The sequence below is a fragment of the Gallus gallus genome, chromosome 2 (assembly GCF_016699485.2).
Source record: "Gallus gallus isolate bGalGal1 chromosome 2, bGalGal1.mat.broiler.GRCg7b, whole genome shotgun sequence".
Taxonomy (NCBI): Eukaryota; Metazoa; Chordata; class Aves; order Galliformes; family Phasianidae; genus Gallus; species Gallus gallus.
Window position 1 is genome coordinate 148039920 of NC_052533.1, and position 19181 is coordinate 148059100.

The following is a 19181-nucleotide window of genomic DNA, read 5'->3' on the forward strand; positions in this document are numbered from 1 at the left end:
CCCCCATTACCCCCAACAACCCTATTGCCCCCATTACCCCCTCCACCCCCATTACCCCCATTGCCCCCACCACCCCCACCCCCCCACCACCCCCAATGCCCCCATTACCCCCACCACCCCCACCTCCCCACCACCCCCATTACCCCCAACAACCCTATTGCCCCCATTACCCCCTCCACCCCCATTGCCCCCATTGCCCCCACCACCCCCAATGCCCCCATTGCCCCCAATGCCCCCAATGACCCCATTACCCCCATTACCCCCATTACCCCCACCACCCCCATTGCCCCCATTGCCCCCACAACCCCCACCTCCCCACCACCCCCATTACCCCCAACAACCCTATTGCCCCCATTACCCCCTCCACCCCCACCACCCCCAATGCCCCCATTACCCCCAATGCCCCCAATGACCCCATTACCCCCACCACCCCCATTGCCCCCACCACCCCCACATCCCCACCACCCCCATTACCCCCAACAACCCTATTGCCCCCATTACCCCCTCCACCCCCATTACCCCCATTGCCCCCACCACCCCCACCTCCCCACCACCCCCAATGCCCCCATTACCCCCAATGCCCCCAATGACCCCATTACCCCCATTACCCCCATGGCCCCCACCACCCCCATTGCCCCCATTGCCCCCACCACCCCCACCTCCCCACCACCCCCATTACCCCAACAACCCTATTGCCCCCATTACCCCCTCCACCCCCACTGCCCCCCACCACCCCCACCTCCCCACCACCCCCAATGCCCCCATTACCCCCAATGCCCCCAATGACCCCATTACCCCCCACCACCCCCATTGCCCCCACCACCCCCATTGCCCCCATTGCCCCCACCACCCCTACCTCCCCACCACCCCCATTACCCCCAACAACCCTATTGCCCCCATTACCCCCCTCCACCCCCATTACCCCCATTGCCCCCACCACCCCCAATGCCCCCATTACCCCCAATGCCCCAATGACCCCATTACCCCCAGCAACCCCATTGCCCCCATTACCCCCTCCACCCCCATTACCCCCATTGCCCCCACCACCCCCACCTCCCCACCACCCCCATTGCCCCCATTACCCCCAATGCCCCCAATGACCCCATTACCCCCTCCACCCCCATTGCCCCCACCACCCCCATTGCCCCCATTGCCCCCACCACCCCCACCTCCCCACCACCCCCAATGCCCCCATTACCCCCACCACCCCCACCTCCCCACCACCCCCATTACCCCCAACAACCCTATTGCCCCCATTACCCCCTCCACCCCCACCACCCCCACCCCCCCCCACCACCCCCATTACCCCCAATGCCCCCAATGACCCCATTACCCCCATTACCCCCATTGCCCCCACCACCCCCACCCCCCCACCACCCCCATTGCCCCCATTGCCCCCAATGACCCCATTACCCCCACCACCCCCACACCCCCACCACCCCCATTGCCCCCATTGCCCCCACCACCCCCACCTCCCCACCACCCCCATTACCCCCAACAACCCTATTGCCCCCATTACCCCCTCCACCCCCACCACCCCCACCCCCCCCACCACCCCCATTGCCCCCATTACCCCATCACCCCCATATCACCCCTAATGCCCCCCCCAGATCTACCAGCTCCCCGAATGGCGCCTGGTGTTCCTGGCCAAGAACTTCCCAGTGGGGCAGCGGGTGTTGGTGGACAGCAGCTTCGGTCAGCCCACGCCGGGGGAGGGCCGCAAAGAGGAGGCGACGCGACAGGGGGGGCTCCCCGTGGTCAGGGAGGTGCTGCTGGTGGGGCTGGGGGCCAGGCAGAGCCGGCCGTACCTCCTGGTGAGTGCTTATGGGGTTATGGGGTTATTGGTGGGGTTATGGGGTTATTTGTGGGGCTGGGGGCCAGGCAGAGCCGGCCGTACCTGCTGGTGAGAGCTTATGGGGTTATTGATGGGGTTATGGGGTTATTTGTGGGGTTATTGATGGGGTGATGGGGTTATTTGTGGGGCTGGGGGCCAGGCAGAGCCGGCCGTACCTCCTGGTGAGTGCTTATGGGGTTATGGGGTTATTGGTGGGGTTCTGGGGTTATTTGTGGGGTTATTGATGGGGTTATGGGGTTATTAATGGGGTGATGGGGTTATTTGTGGGGCTGGGGGCCAGGCAGAGCCGGCTGTACCTGCTGGTGAGAGCTTATGGGGTTATTGATGGGGTTATGGGGTTATTTGTGGGGCTGGGGGCCAGGCAGAGCCGGCCGTACCTCCTGGTGAGTGCTTATGGGGTTATTGATGGGGTTATGGGGTTATTTGTGGGGTTATTGAATGGGTTATGGGGTTATTTGTGGGGCTGGGGGCCAGGCAGAGCCGGCCGTACCTCCTGGTGAGTGCTTATGGGGTTATTGATGGGGTTATGGGGTTATTTGTGGGGTTATTGATGGGGTTATGGGGTTATTTGTGGGGCTGGGGGCCAGGCAGAGCCGGCCGTACCTCCTGGTGAGTGCTTATGGGGTTATGGGGTTATTGGTGGGGTTCTGGGGTTATTTGTGGGGCTGGGGGCCAGGCAGAGCCGGCCGTACCTGCTGGTGAGAGGTTATGGGGTTATGGGGTTATTGGTGGGGTTATGGGGTTATTGGTGGGGCTGGGGGCCAGGCAGAGCCGGCCGTACCTGCTGGTGAGAGCTTATGGGGTTATGGGGTTATTGATGGGGTTATGGGGTTATTTGTGGGGCTGGGGGCCAGGCAGAGCCGGCCGTACCTCCTGGTGAGCGCTTATGGGGTTATTGATGGAGTTATGGGGTTATGGGGTTATTTGTGGGGCTGGGGGCCAGGCAGAGCCGGCCGTACCTCCTGGTGAGTGCTTATGGGGTTATTGATGGGGTTATGGGGTTATTTGTGGGGTTATTGAATGGGTTATGGGGTTATTTGTGGGGTTATTGATGGGGTGATGGGGTTATTTGTGGGGCTGGGGGCCAGGCAGAGCCGGCCGTACCTCCTGGTGAGTGCTTATGGGGTTATTGATGGGGTTATGGGGTTATTCGTGGGGTTATGGTGTTATTTGTGGGGTTATTGATGGGGTTATGGGGTTATTTGTGGGGTTATGGGGTTATTTGTGGGGCTGGGGGCCAGGCAGAGCCGGCCGTACCTCCTGGTGAGTGCTTATGGGGTTATGGGGTTATTGGTGGGGTTATGGGGTTATTTGTGGGGTTATTGATGGGGTTATGGGGTTATTAATGGGGTGATGGGGTTATTTGTGGGGCTGGGGGCCAGGCAGAGCCGGCTGTACCTGCTGGTGAGAGCTTATGGGGTTATTGATGGGGTTATGGGGTTATTTGTGGGGCTGGGGGCCAGGCAGAGCCGGCCGTACCTCCTGGTGAGTGCTTATGGGGTTATTGATGGGGTTATGGGGTTATTTGTGGGGTTATTGAATGGGTTATGGGGTTATTTGTGGGGCTGGGGGCCAGGCAGAGCCGGCCGTACCTCCTGGTGAGTGCTTATGGGGTTATTGATGGGGTTATGGGGTTATTTGTGGGGTTATTGATGGGGTTATGGGGTTATTTGTGGGGCTGGGGGCCAGGCAGAGCCGGCCGTACCTCCTGGTGAGTGCTTATGGGGTTATGGGGTTATTGGTGGGGTTCTGGGGTTATTTGTGGGGCTGGGGGCCAGGCAGAGCCGGCCGTACCTGCTGGTGAGAGCTTATGGGGTTATGGGGTTATTGGTGGGGTTATGGGGTTATTGGTGGGGCTGGGGGCCAGGCAGAGCCGGCCGTACCTGCTGGTGAGAGCTTATGGGGTTATGGGGTTATTGATGGGGTTATGGGGTTATTTGTGGGGCTGGGGGCCAGGCAGAGCCGGCCGTACCTCCTGGTGAGCGCTTATGGGGTTATTGATGGAGTTATGGGGTTATGGGGTTATTTGTGGGGCTGGGGGCCAGGCAGAGCCGGCCGTACCTCCTGGTGAGTGCTTATGGGGTTATTGATGGGGTTATGGGGTTATTTGTGGGGTTATTGAATGGGTTATGGGGTTATTTGTGGGGTTATTGATGGGGTGATGGGGTTATTTGTGGGGCTGGGGGGCCAGGCAGAGCCGGCCGTACCTCCTGGTGAGTGCTTATGGGGTTATTGATGGGGTTATGGGGTTATTCGTGGGGTTATGGTGTTATTTGTGGGGTTATTGATGGGGTTATGGGGTTATTTGTGGGGTTATGGGGTTATTTGTGGGGCTGGGGGCCAGGCAGAGCCGGCCGTACCTCCTGGTGAGTGCTTATGGGGTTATGGGGTTATTGGTGGGGTTATGGGGTTATTTGTGGGGTTATTGATGGGGTTATGGGGTTATTAATGGGGTGATGGGGTTATTTGTGGGGCTGGGGGCCAGGCAGAGCCGGCTGTACCTGCTGGTGAGAGCTTATGGGGTTATTGATGGGGTTATGGGGTTATTTGTGGGGCTGGGGGCCAGGCAGAGCCGGCCGTACCTCCTGGTGAGTGCTTATGGGGTTATTGATGGGGTTATGGGGTTCTTTGTGGGGCTGGGGGCCAGGCAGAGCCGGCCGTACCTGCTGGTGAGAGCTTATGGGGTTATGGGGTTATTGGTGGGGTTATGGGGTTATTTGTGGGGCTGGGGGCCAGGCAGAGCCGGCCGTACCTGCTGGTGAGAGCTTATGGGGTTATTGGTGGGGTTATGGGGTTATTGATGGGGTTATTGATGGGGTTATGGGGTTATTTGTGGGGCTGGGGGCCAGGCAGAGCCGGCCGTACCTCCTGGTGAGTGCTTATGGGGTTATGGGGTTATTTGTGGGGCTGGGGGCCAGGCAGAGCCGGCCGTACCTGCTGGTGAGAGGTTATGGGGTTATGGGGTTATTGGTGGGGTTATGGGGTTATTGGTGGGGCTGGGGGCCAGGCAGAGCCGGCCGTACCTGCTGGTGAGAGCTTATGGGATGATGGGGTTATTTGTGGGGTTATTTGTGGGGTTATGGGGTTATTTGTGGGGCTCGGGGCCAGGCAGAGCCGGCCGTACCTCCTGGTGAGAGCTTATGGGGTTATGGGGTTATTGGTGGGGTTCTGGGGTTATTTGTGGGGCTGGGGGCCAGGCAGAGCCGGCCGTACCTCCTGGTGAGTGCTTATGGGGTTATGGGGTTATTGGTGGGGTTCTGGGGTTATTTGTGGGGCTGGGGGCCAGGCAGAGCCGGCCGTACCTGCTGGTGAGAGCTTATGGGGTTATGGGTTATTGGTGGGGTTATGGGGTTATTGGTGGGGCTGGGGGCCAGGCAGAGCCGGCCGTACCTGCTGGTGAGAGCTTATGGGGTTATGGGGTTATTGATGGGGTTATGGGGTTATTTGTGGGGCTGGGGGCCAGGCAGAGCCGGCCGTACCTCCTGGTGAGCGCTTATGGGGTTATTGATGGAGTTATGGGGTTATGGGGTTATTTGTGGGGCTGGGGGCCAGGCAGAGCCGGCCGTACCTCCTGGTGAGTGCTTATGGGGTTATTGATGGGGTTATGGGGTTATTTGTGGGGTTATTGAATGGGTTATGGGGTTATTTGTGGGGTTATTGATGGGGTGATGGGGTTATTTGTGGGGCTGGGGGCCAGGCAGAGCCGGCCGTACCTCCTGGTGAGTGCTTATGGGGTTATTGATGGGGTTATGGGGTTATTCGTGGGGTTATGGTGTTATTTGTGGGGTTATTGATGGGGGTTATGGGGTTATTTGTGGGGTTATGGGGTTATTTGTGGGGCTGGGGGCCAGGCAGAGCCGGCCGTACCTCCTGGTGAGTGCTTATGGGGTTATGGGGTTATTGGTGGGGTTATGGGGTTATTTGTGGGGTTATTGATGGGGTTATGGGGTTATTAATGGGGTGATGGGGTTATTTGTGGGGCTGGGGGCCAGGCAGAGCCGGCTGTACCTGCTGGTGAGAGCTTATGGGGTTATTGATGGGGTTATGGGGTTATTTGTGGGGCTGGGGGCCAGGCAGAGCCGGCCGTACCTCCTGGTGAGTGCTTATGGGGTTATTGATGGGGTTATGGGGTTCTTTGTGGGGCTGGGGGCCAGGCAGAGCCGGCCGTACCTGCTGGTGAGAGCTTATGGGGTTATGGGGTTATTGGTGGGGTTATGGGGTTATTTGTGGGGCTGGGGGCCAGGCAGAGCCGGCCGTACCTGCTGGTGAGAGCTTATGGGGTTATTGGTGGGGTTATGGGGTTATTGATGGGGTTATTGATGGGGTTATGGGGTTATTTGTGGGGCTGGGGGCCAGGCAGAGCCGGCCGTACCTCCTGGTGAGTGCTTATGGGGTTATGGGGTTATTTGTGGGGCTGGGGGCCAGGCAGAGCCGGCCGTACCTGCTGGTGAGAGGTTATGGGGTTATGGGGTTATTGGTGGGGTTATGGGGTTATTGGTGGGGCTGGGGGCCAGGCAGAGCCGGCCGTACCTGCTGGTGAGAGCTTATGGGATGATGGGGTTATTTGTGGGGTTATTTGTGGGGTTATGGGGTTATTTGTGGGGCTCGGGGCCAGGCAGAGCCGGCCGTACCTCCTGGTGAGAGCTTATGGGGTTATTGATGGGGTGATGGGGTTATTTGTGGGGTTATTGAATGGGTTATGGGGTTATTTGTGGGGCGGGGGTCAGGCAGAGCCGGCTGTACCTGCTGGTGAGAGCTTATGGGGTTATTGAATGGGTTATGGGGTTATTTGTGGGGTTATTGATGGGGTTATGGGGTTATTTGTGGGGCTGGGGGCCGGGCAGAGACGGCCATACCTGCTGGTGAGAGCTTATGGGGTTATTGATGGGGTTATGGGGTTATGGGGTTATTTGTGGGGCTGGGGGCCAGGCAAAGCCGGCCGTACCTCCTGGTGAGTGCTTATGGGGTTATTGATGGGGTTATGGGGTTATTTGTGGGGTTCTGGGGTTATTTGTGGGGTTATTGATGGGGTTATGGGGTTATTGATGGGGTTATGGGGTTATTTGTGGGGCTGGGGGCCAGGCAGAGCCGGCCGTACCTGCTGGTGAGAGCTTATGGGGTTATTGATGGGGTTATGAGGTTATTTGTGGGGTGATGGGGTTATTTGTGGGGCTGGGGGCCAGGCAGAGCCGGCCGTACCTCCTGGTGAGAGCTTATGGGGTTATTGATGGGGTGATGGGGTTATTTGTGGGGTGATGGGGTTATTTGTGGGGCTGGGGGCCAGGCAGAGCCGGCCGTACCTGCTGGTGAGAGGTTATGGGGTTATTGATGGGGTTATGGGGTTATTTGTGGGGTTATTGATGGGGTTATGGGGTTATTTGTGGGGCTGGGGGCCGGGCAGAGCCGGCCGTACCTGCTGGTGAGAGCCTATGGGGTTATGGGGTTATTTGTGGGGCTGGGGGCCAGGCAGAGCCGGCCGTACCTGCTGGTGAGAGGTTATGGGGTTGTGGGGCTGGGCTGGGGTTATGGGGTATGGGGTTGTGGGGCTGGGGTGGGGGTGTGGGGTATGGGGTTGTGGGGCTGGGGTGGGATTGTGGTGATGTGGAGCTTTGGGGCTGTGGGGCTCAGGTGGGAATGGGACTGTTGTTGGACAGCTATGGGGCAGCGATGGAGCAGCTATGGGGCAGTGCTATGGGGCAGCTATGGGGCGGTTATGGGATCGCTTTGGAGCAGCTATGGGGTGGTTATGGGGCCTCTATGGGGCGCTGTGGGGCGCTATCGGGCAGCTATGGGGCAGTTATGGGGTGCCATGGGGCGCTATGGGGCTGTAGGGGGCAGCTATCTGGTGCTATGGGGCAGTTATGGGGTGCTGTGGGGCTGTTTGGGGCAGCTATGGGGCTCTGCGAGGCGCTATGGGATACTATGGGGCAATATGGGGCACTATGGGGCAGTTATGGGGTACTATGGGGTAGCTATGAGGTGCTATGGGGCGCTGTGGAGCTGTATGGGGCAGCTATGAGGTGCTATGGGGCTCTATGGGGTGCTGTGGGGCGCTATGGGGCTCTATGGGGCGCTATGGGGCTCTGTGAGGCGCTATGGGATACTATGGGGCAATATGGGGCACCATGGGGCAGTTATGGGGTACTATGGGGCACTGTGGGGCAATATGGGGCAACTGTGGGGCACTATGGGGCAGTTATGTGGTGCTATGGGGCAGCTATGAGGGGCTATGGGGCGCTGTGGAGCTGTATGGGGGCAGCTATGAGGTGCTATGGGGCTCTATGGGGTGCTGTGGGGCGCTATGGGGCTCTATGGGGCGCTATGGGGCTCTGTGAGGCGCTATGGGATTCTATGGGACAATATGGAGCGCTGTGGGGCAGTTATGGGGTGCTATGGGGCAGCTATGAGGGGCTATGGGGCCCTGTGGGGCTGTTTGGGGAGCTATGAGGTGCTGTGGGGGCGCTATGGGGCAGTTATGGGGCGCTGTGGGGCGCTATGGGGCGCTGTGGGGCCGCCCGCAGGTGCACGTGGAACAGGAGCTGCTGCTCTATGAGGCGTTCGCCCACGACCCGCAGTTGGGGCAGAGCAACCTGAAGGTGCGCTTCAAGAAGGTGAGGCGCTGTGGGGCAGCTGTGGGGCAGCCGCTCTCTGCCCCCATTGAACCCATTGAGCCCATTGAGCACAGTGGCCTCTTTGACCCCATGGATCCCATTGATCCTTTTGAGCCCATTGAGCGCATCGCCCCCATTCAGCCCATTGATCCCAACGGCCCCATCGATCCCATTGACACCATTGGCAACGTTGAGCCCATTGAGCCCATTGCCCCCATTCAGCCCATTGATCGCAATGGCCCCAACGATCCCATTGAGCCCATTAAGCCCATGGAGCCCATTGCCCTCATTCAACCCATTGATCCCAATGGCCCCATTGAGCCCATTGAGCCCATTGATCACAATGGCCCCATCGATCCCATTGACACCATTGGCAACGTTGAGCCCATTGAGCCCATTGCCCCCATTGAGCCCATTGACCCCATTGAGCCCATGGAGCCCATTGAGCACAGTGGCCGCTTTGAGCCCATTGATCCTTTTGAGCCCATTGAGCCCATTGCCCCCATTGATCCCATTGATCCCAATGGCCCCATTGAGCCTATTGAGTCCATTGAGCCCATTGGGCACAGTGGCCGCTTTGACCCCATTGATCCTTTTGAGCCCTTTGAGCCCATTGCCCCCATTGATCCCATTGATCCCAATGGCCCCATTGAGCCCATTGAGCCCATTGATCGCAATTGCCCTATCGATCCCATTGACACCATTGGTAACGTTGATCCCATTGATCCCATTGAGCCCATTGCCCCCATTCAGCCCATTGATCCCAATGGCCCCATTGAGCCCATTGAGGCCATTGAGCCCATTGCGCACAGTGGCCGCTTTGACCCCATTGATCCTTTTGAGCCCATTGAGCCCATTGCCCCCATTCAGCCCATTGAGTTCATTGCCCCCATTGAGCCCATTGATTGCAATGGCCCCATTGAGCCCATTGAGCCCATTGATCACAATGGCCCCATCGATCCCATTGACACCATTGGTAACGTTGATCCCATTGATCCTTTTGAGCCCATTCAGCCCATTGCCCCCATTCAGCCCATTGAGCCCATTGATCCCATTGAGCCCGTTGAGCCCATTCAGCCCATTGAGCCCATTCAGCCCATTGATCTCAATGGCCCCATCGATCCCATTGACACCATTGACAATGTTGAGCCCATTGAGCCCATTGAGCCCATGGAGCCCATTGAGCACAGTGGCCGCTTTGACCTCATTGACCCCATTGATCCTTTTGAGCCCACTGAGCCCACTGCCCCCATTCAGCCCATTGAGCCCATGGATCCCATTGAGCCCATTAATCCCGTTGAGCCCGTTGAGCCCAATGGTCCCATTGATTGCAATGGCCCCATCGATCCCATTGAGCCCATTGAGCCCACTGAGCCCATTGAGTACAGTGGCCACTTTGACCCCGTTGATCCCATTGATCCCATTGGGCCCGTTGAGCCCATTGAGCCCATGGAGCCCATTGAGCACAGGTGCCGCTTTGACCCCATTGATCCCATTCATCCTTTTGAGCCCATTGAGCCCACTGATCCCATTAAGCCCGTTGAGCCCATTCAGCCCATTGATCCCAATGATGCCATTGAGCCCAATGAGCCCAATGAGCCCATTGAGCCCATTGATCGCATTGGCCCCATCGATCCCATTGACACCATTGGCAACGTTGAGCCCATTGAGTCCATTGAGCCCATTGAGATCAGTGGCTGCTTTGACCCCATTGATCCCATTGATCCTTTGGGCCCCTTGAGCCCGTTGCCCCCTTCAACCCACTGAGCCCATTGATCTCATTGAGCCCGTTGAGCCCATTGAGCCCATTGAGCCCACTCAGCCCAATGGTCTCATTGATCGCAACGGCCCCATCGATCCCATTGACACCATTGGCACCACTGAGCCCATGGAGCCCATGGAGCCCATTGAGCACAGAGGCTGCTTTGACCCCATTGATCCTTTTGAGCCCTATGAGCCCATTGCCCCCATTGAGCCCATTGAGCACATTCAGCCCATTCAGCCCATTGATCTCAATGGCCACATTGATCCCATTGGAACCATTGGCAACACTGAGCACATTGAGCCCATGGAGCCCATTGAGCACCGTGGCTGCTTTGACCCCATTGAGCCCACTGATCCTTTTGAGCCCAATGTCCCCATATCCCCCAATGCCCCCATATCCCCCTTATAACCCCAATGCCCCCAATGTCCCCATAACCCCCTTATATCCCCCTTATTTCCCCAACCCCCCCAATGTCCCCATGTCCCCCTTATATCCCCAACCCCCTCAATGTCCCCATATCCCCTTTATATCCCCATTGCCCCCGGTGACCCCATTGCCCCCATATCCCCCTTATAACCCCAATGCCCGCAATGTCCCCATGTCCCCCTTATATCCCCAACCCCCTCAATGTCCCCACATCCCCCTTATATCCCCTTTATATCCCCAACCCCCCCAATGTCCCCATATCCCCCTTATATCCCCATTGCCCCCATTGCCCCCGGTGACCCCATTGCCCACCACGCCCCCATATCCCCCTGATACCCCAATGCCCCCATATCCCCCTTATATCCCCATTGTCCCCAATCCCCCCAATGTCCCCATTACCCCCATATCCCCCCCTTTTATTCCACTTGCCCCTATGGCCCCATTATCCCCCATATTCCCCATAAAACCCATATCCCCCCAACTCCCCCCCCCCCCCGCCCATATTAACCCTCCTCCTCCCCCCCCTCCCCCCACCCATATTAACCCTCTCCCCCCCCTCCCCCCCCATATTAACTCTCCCCACCCTCCCCCCCACCCGCCCATATTAACCCTCTCTCCTCCCCCTCCCCCGCCCATATTAACCCTCTCTCCCCCCTTCCCCCCCCGCCCATATTAACCCTCTCTCCCCCCTCTCCCCCCCCTCCCCCGCCCATATTAAACCCTCTCTCCCCCCCCCTTCCCCCCCGCCCCCCCCATATTAACCCTCTCTCCCCCCCTCTCCCCCCCTCCCCCCACCCATATTAACCCCCTCCCCCCCCTCCCCCCCACCCGCCCATATTAACCCTCTCTCCTCCCCCCTCCCCCCCCCATATTAACCCTCTCTCCCCCCCTCCCCCCCGCCCATATTAACCCTCTCTCCCCCCCCCTTCCCCCCCGCTCATATTACCCTCTCTCCCCCCCTCTTCCCCCCTCCCCCCACCCATATTAACCCCCTCCCCCCCCTCCCCCCCCATATTAACTCTCCCCACCCTCCCCCCCAGCCCGCCCATATTAACCCTCTCTCCTCCCCCTCCCCCGCCCATATTAACCCTCTCTCCCCCCTTCCCCCCCCGCCCATATTAACCCTCTCTCCCCCCCTCTCCCCCCCTCCCCCCGCCCATATTAACCCTCTCTCCCCCCCCCTTCCCCGCCGCCCATATTAACCCTCTCTCCCCCCCTCTCCCCCCCTCCCCCCACCCATATTAACCCTCTCCCCCCCTCCCCCCCCATATTAACTCTCCCCACCCTCCCCCTCCCCCGCCCATATTAACCCTCTCTCCCCCCCTCCCCCCCATTAACTCTCTCCCCCCCTCCCCCCCGCCCATATTAACCCTCTCTCCCCCCCCTTCCCCCCCGCCCCCCCCATATTAACCCTCTCTCCCCCCCTCTCCCCCCCTCCCCCCACCCATATTAACCCCCTCCCCCCCTCCCCCCCCCATATTAACTCTCCCCACCCTCCCCCCCACCCGCCCATATTAACCCTCTCTCCTCCCCTCCCCCCCGCCCATATTAACCCTCTCTCCCCCCCTCCCCCCACCCCATATTAACCCTCTCTCCTCCCCTCCCCCCGCCCATATTAACCCTCTCTCTCCCCCCTCCCCCCCCATATTAACCCTCTCCCCCCCTCCCCCTCGCCCATATTAACCCTCTCTCCCCCCCTCCCCCCCTGCCCATATTAACCCTCTCTCCCCACCCTCCCCCTCCCCCCCCGCCCATATTAACCCTCTCTCCCCCCCCTCCCCCTCCCCCCCCGCCCATATTAACCCTCTCTACCCCCCCCCATTAACTCTGTCTCCCCCCCTCCCCCCCCTCCCATATTAACCCTCTCTCCCCCCTCCCCCCCCCGCCGCCCATATTAACCCTCTCTCCCCCCCCCCACCCCACCCTATATTAACCATCTCTCCCCCCCTCCCCCCCCATATTAACCCTCTCTCCCCCCCTCCCCCACCCCATATTAACCCCTCTCCCCCCCCTCCCCCCCCGCCCATATTAACCCTCTCTCCCCCCCTTCCCCCCCATATTAACGATCTCTCCCACCCCCACCCCCCATATTAACCCTCTCTCCCCCCCCCCCCGCCCATATTAACCCCCTCTCCCCCCCTCTCCCCGCCCATATTAACCCTCTCTCCCCCCCCCTCCCCCCCCCAGGTTCCTCACAACATCCACTTCCGGAGCGCCGCCCCCGCCCATCCAAGAAGAAGACGGATGGGGGGGGGGGCGGAGCTGAGGATGGGGGGGGGGGCGCGCGGCCGCGTGGCGCGATTCCGACCCTTCCACGACATCTACGGATACGCCGGGGTGAGACACAGACCCCCCCCAATCCCCCCCCCCCCCCCCAAAAATTAGGGACCCCTCATTGACCCCCCCCTCATATGAGACCTTCCCCAAAAATAAGGACCCCCCCCCCCCACCCCTCATGTACGACCCCCACTCATATGGGACCACCCCCCCATATGAGAACCCCCCCCCCCCCCCCTTACTGGGGACCCCTCCCCCCGCCCCGAAATTAGGGACCCCCCCCCACATGGGACTCCCCCACCATAGGGACCCCCCCCTCATGTGGGACACCCCCCCAAAATTAGGGACCCCCCCCCGATATAGGATTACCCCCCCCCCTTCATGTACCACATCCACCCAAAATTAGGGCCCCCTCCCTCTCATATGGGACCCCTCCCTCATTGGGGGGCCCCCCCATATGGGAACCCCCCCTTACTGCCCCCCCCCCCCCAAAAATAGGGGTCCCCCCCTCATATGGGATCCCCCCCATAGAACCGCCCCTTATGTGGGACCCCCCCCAAAATGAGGGACCCCCCCCTCATATGGGACCCCCCCCCCAATATGGACCTCCCCTTCATATGGAACACCCCCCCAAAAATAGGAACCCCCCCCCTCATATGGGACCCCCCCCCCCCCATAGGACCCCCCCTCATGTGGGACCCCCCCATAGAACCCCCGCTTCATATGGGACACCCCCCCAAAATTAGGGACCCCCCCCCTCATGTGGGTCCCCCCCCATCATGTGGGACACCCCCCAAAATGAGGGACACCCCCCAAAATGAGGGACCCCCCCTTATGTGGGAACCCCCCCAAAATTAGGGACCCCCCCCTCATATGGGATCCCCCCCATAGAACCGCCCCTTATGTGGGACCCCCCCCCAAAATGAGGGACCCCCCCTCATATGGGACCCCCCCCCCAATAGGGACCCCCCCTTCATATGGAACACCCCCTCAAAATTAGGAACCCCCCCCCCCTCATATGGGATCCCCCCCCCCATAGGACCCCCCCTCATGTGGAACACCCCCCCAAAATTAGGAACCCCCCCTCATATGGTACCCCCCCCTCATTGGGGAACCCACCCATATAAGACCCCCCCCCTTACTGAGCCCCCCCCCCCAAAATAAGGGACCCCCCCCTCATAATATGGGACCCCCCCCAATAGAGACCCCCCCTTATGTGGACACACCCCCAGAATGAGGGGCCCCCCCTCATATGGGCCCCCCCCCCCCCCCCATAGGACCCCCCCTTATGTGGGACGCCCCCCAAAAATGAGGGACCCCCCCTCATATGGGACCTCCCCCTCAATGGGGAACCCACCAATATGGGCCCCCCCAAAATAAGGGACACCCCCGTCATAATACGGGACCCCCCCAATAGGGACCCCCCCTTCATATGGAACACCCCCCCAAAATTAGGGCCCCCCCTCATATGGGACCCCCCCCCCAATAGGGACCCCCCCCTTCATATGGGACACCCCCCCAAAATTAGGGACTCCCCCCTCATATGGGACCCCCCCCCCCATCAAATGAGGGACTGCCCCCTCATATGTGACCCCCCCATCAATGAGGGGCCCCCTCATGACTCTCATGCCCCTAATTAACGACTAATTAACTAATTGCAGCTGTTCCTATGTGCCCTGGCTCCGACCCCTTCCCCTCCTGACCCTGCTGACCCTAATTAATGACTAATTAATGAACTCCAAGTGTTCCTGCGCTGCCCAGCCCCACACCTTTTCCCCCGCTGACCCTCATGCCCCTAATTAACGACTAATTAAGTAACTGCAGGTGTTCCTGTGGAGCCCAGCCCCACACCTCTTCCCCTCCTGACCCTGCTGACCCTAATTAAGGACTAATTAACTAATTGCAGGTTTTCCTATGTGACCCGGCCCCTCCCCCCCTTCCCCTCCTGACCCTGCTGATCTTAATTAATGACTCCTTAACTAATTAATTGCAGCTGTTCCTGTGCAGCCCAGCCACACACCTCTTCCCCTCCTGACCCTGCTGACCCTAATTAAGGACTAATTAATGAACTGCAGGTGTTCCTGTGCAGCCCAGCCCCACACCTTTTCCCCCGCTGACCCTCCTGGCCCTAATTAAGGACTAATTAACTAATTGCAGGTGTTCCTATGTGACCCGGCCCCTCCCCCCTTCCCCTCCTGACCCTGCTGATCTTAATTAATGACTCATTAACTAATTAATTGCAGCTGTTCCTATGCAGCCCAGCTCCACACCTCTTCCCCTCCTGACCCTGCTGACCCTAATTAAGGACTAATTAATGAACTGCAGGTGTTCCTGTGCTGCCCAGCCCCACACCTTTTTCCCCGCTGACCCTCATGGCCCTAATTAAGGACTAATTAACTAATTGCAGCTGTTCCTATGTGCCCTGGCTCCGTCCCCTTGCCGTCCTGACCCTACTGACCCTAATTAAGGACTAATTAATGAACTGCAGGTGTTCCTGTGCAGCCCAGCCCCACACCTTTTCCCCCGCTGACCCTCATGGCCCTAATTAACGGCTAATTAACTAATGGCAGCTGTTCCTGTGCAGCCCGGCCCCACACCTTTTCCCCCACTGACCCTCATGCCCCTAATTAACGACTAATTAACTAACCACAGGTGTTCCTGTGCTGCCCAGCCCCACACCTTTTCCCCCCGCTGACCCTCCTGGCCCTAATTAAGGACTAATTAACTAATTGCAGCTGTTCCTGTGCAGCCCAGCCCCACCCTGCCGACCCTCATGCCCCTTATTAATCGCTAACTAATGAATTGCAGGTGTTCCTATGTGCCCTGGCTCCTCCCCCCTCCTCCCGCTGACCCTGCTGACCCTAATTAACGACTAATTAACTAATTGCAGGTGTTCCTGTGCGGGCCCGGCCCCCCATTGGCTGCTGCTGTCGGCTCGCGGTGCGCTGCGGCTGCACCCCATGGCCATCGACGGCCCCATTGACTCCTTCGCCCCCTTCCATAACGTCAACTGCCCCAAAGGCTTCCTCTACTTCAACCGCCAGGTGCCCGCGCTCATTAGCGGCCTCGTTAGCGGCCCTCGTTAATTACAGCCTCTCTTAATTGCTGTTCCTGTCTGTTGGGGTCCCCTCTGGGTTTGGGTCACCGTTGATGGTGGGTTCCCGTTGGTTTACGTTGCCATTGATGAGCTTTGCCGTTAATTGGGGTTCTCGTTAATTTTTGGTCTCATTAGTGAGGGTAACCATTAATTTAAGACTCATTAATTGGGGTAGCCGTTAATTTATGACCCATTAATTGGGATTCCCTTAATTGGGTTCCCCTCTTGGTTTGGGTCGCCGTTGATGGAGGGTTCCCATTGGTTTACATTCCCATTGATGAGCTTTACCAGTAATTGGGGTTCTCGTTAATTTTAGGTCTCATTAATGAGGGTTTTTGTTAATTTGAGTGCTCATTAATTAGGGTTCCCATTAATTTATGTCCTCTTTCATTGGGGTTCCCGTTAATTGGGGTCCTCTCTGGGTTTGGGTCGCCGTTGATGGTGGGTTCCCGTTGGTTTGCGTTCCCATTGATGAGCTTTGCCGTTAATTGGGGTTCTCGTTAATTTTTGGTCTCACTAATTAGGGTAACCATTAATTTAAGACTTATTAATTGGGGTAGCCGTTAATTTATGACCCATTAATTGGGATTCCCTTAATTGGGTTCCCCTCTTGGTTTGGGTCGCCATTGATGGAGGGTTCCCGTTGGTTTGCGTTCCCATTGATGAGCTTTACCAGTAATTGGGGTTCTCGTTAATTTTAGGTCTCATCAATGAGGGTAACCATTAATTTAAGACTCATTAATTGGGGTAGCCGTTAATTTATGACCCATTAATTGGGATTCCCTTAATTGGGGTCCCCTCTTGGTTTGGGTCGCCGTTGATGGAGGGTTCCCGTTGGTTTGCGTTCCCATTGATGAGCTTTGCCGTTAATTGGGGTTCTCATTAATTTTAGGTCTCATTAATTTGGGTTTTTGTTAATTTGAGTGCTCATTAATTAGGGTTCCCATTAATTTATGTCCTCTTTCATTGGGGTTCCCGTTAATTGGGGTCCTCTCTGGGTTTGGGTCGCCATTGATTGCGGGTTCCCATTGGTTTACATTCCCATTGATGAGCTTTGCCATTAATTGGGGTTCTCGTTAGTTTTAGGTCTCATTAATGAGGGTAACCATTAATTTAAGACTCATTAATTCGGGTAGCCATTAATTTATGACCCATTAATTGGGATTCCCGTTATTGGGGTCCTCTCTGGGTTTGGGTCGCCGTTGATGGAGGGTTCCCATTGGTTTACATTCCCATTGATGAGCTTTACCAGTAATTGGGGTTCTCGTTAATTTTAGGTCTCATTAATGAGGGTAACCATTAATTTAAGACTTATTAATTGGGGTAGCCATTAATTTATGACCCATTAATTGGGATTCCCTTAATTGGGGTCCCCTCTGGGTTTGGGTCGCCGTTGATGGAGGGTTCCCGTTGGTTTACATTCCCATTGATGAGCTTTGCCATTAATTGGGGTTCTCGTTAATTTTAGGTCTCATTAATTAGGGTAACCATTAATTTAAGTCTTATTAATTGGGGTAGCCGTTAATTTATGACCCATTAATTGGGATTCCCTTAATTGGGGTCCCCTCTGGGTTTGGGTCGCCGTTGATGGAGGGTTCCCGTTGGTTTACATTCCCATTGATGAGCTTTGCCATTAATTGGGGTTCTCGTTAATTTTAGGTCTCATTAATTAGGGTAACCATTAATTTAAGTCTTATTAATTGGGGTAGCCGTTAATTTATGACCCATTAATTGGGATTCCCGTTATTGGGGTCCTCTCTGGGTTTGGGTCGCCATTGATTGCGGGTTCCCATTGGTTTACATTCCCATTGATGAGCTTTGCCATTAATTGGGGTTCTCATTAATTTTAGGTCTCATTAATGAGGGTAACCATTAATTTAAGACTCATTAATTCGGGTAGCCATTAATTTATGACCTATTAATTGGGATTCCCTTAATTGGGGTCCCCTCTGGGTTTGGGTCGCCATTGATTGCGGGATCCCATTGGTTTACATTCCCATTGATGAGCTTTACCAGTAATTGGGGTTCTCGTTAATTTTAGGTCTCATTAATTAGGGTAACCATTAATTTAAGTCTTATTAATTGGGGTAGCCGTTAATTTATGACCCATTAATTGGGATTCCCTTAATTGGGTTCCCCTCTTGGTTTGGGTCGCCATTGATGGAGGGTTCCCGTTGGTTTACATTCCCATTGATGAGCTTTACCAGTAATTGGGGTTCTCGTTAATTTTAGGTCTCATTAATTTGGGTTTTTGTTAATTTGAGTGCTCATTAATTAGGGTTCCCATTAATTTATGTCCTCTTTCTTTGGGGTTCCCGTTAATTGGGGTCCTCTCTGGGTTTGGGTCGCCGTTGATGGAGGGTTCCCATTGGTTTACATTCCCATTGATGAGCTTTGCCATTAATTGGGGTTCTTGTTAATTTTAGGTCTCATTAATTAGGGTAACCATTAATTTAAGTCTTATTAATTGGGGTAGCCATTAATTTATGACCAATTAATTGGGATTCCCGTTATTGGGGTCCCCTCTGGGTTTGGGTCGCCATTGATTGCGGGTTCCCATTGGTTTACATTCCCATTGATGAGCTTTGCCATTAATTGGGGTTCTCGTTAGTTTTAGGTCTCATTAATGAGGGTAACCATTAATTTAAGGCTCATTAATTCGGGTAGCCGTTAATTTATGACCTATTAATTGGGATTCCCTTAATTGGGGTCCCCTCTTGGTTTGGGTTGCCGTTGATTGAGGGTTCTCATTGGTTTGCATTCTTGTTAATGAGTTTTGCCATTAATTGGGTTCTCATTAATTTTAGGTCTCGTTAATTTTAGGTCTCATTAATTTTAGGTCTCATTAATTGGGGTAGCCATTAATTTAAGACCCATTAATTCGGGTTCCCGTTAATCGGGGTCCCCTCTTGCTTTGGGTTGTCATTGAATGAAGGGATTCATTTGTTTGCATTCCCATTAATGAGCTTTGCCATTAAGTGGGTTCTCATTAACTGGGGTTCTCGTTAATTTGGGTTCCCATTAGTTTAAGTCCCCATTAATTGGGGTTGCTGTTAATTGGGGTCCTTGGCTCACCATTGATGTGGGTTCTCGTTCCTTTCCATTCCCATTAATGAGCTTTGCCATGAATTGGGCTCTCATTAATTTGGG

The 19181-nt window shown here is 56.5% G+C and overlaps 1 protein-coding gene across 1 annotated transcript in view; it reads left to right on the forward strand.

The window, feature by feature from the left end:
- CPSF1 (cleavage and polyadenylation specific factor 1) overlaps positions 1 to 19181 on the forward strand; it is a gene marked incomplete at its 3' end in the record, with an annotated part of 79485 nt that overhangs the window by 3267 nt on the left and 57037 nt on the right. The window contains exons 3-5 of the mRNA XM_046937949.1: positions 1603 to 1814; positions 8377 to 8466; positions 12845 to 12994. Of these exons, the coding sequence (XP_046793905.1) occupies positions 1603 to 1814; positions 8377 to 8466; positions 12845 to 12994 (452 nt within the window). The remainder of the gene's footprint in view (positions 1 to 1602; positions 1815 to 8376; positions 8467 to 12844; positions 12995 to 19181) is intronic.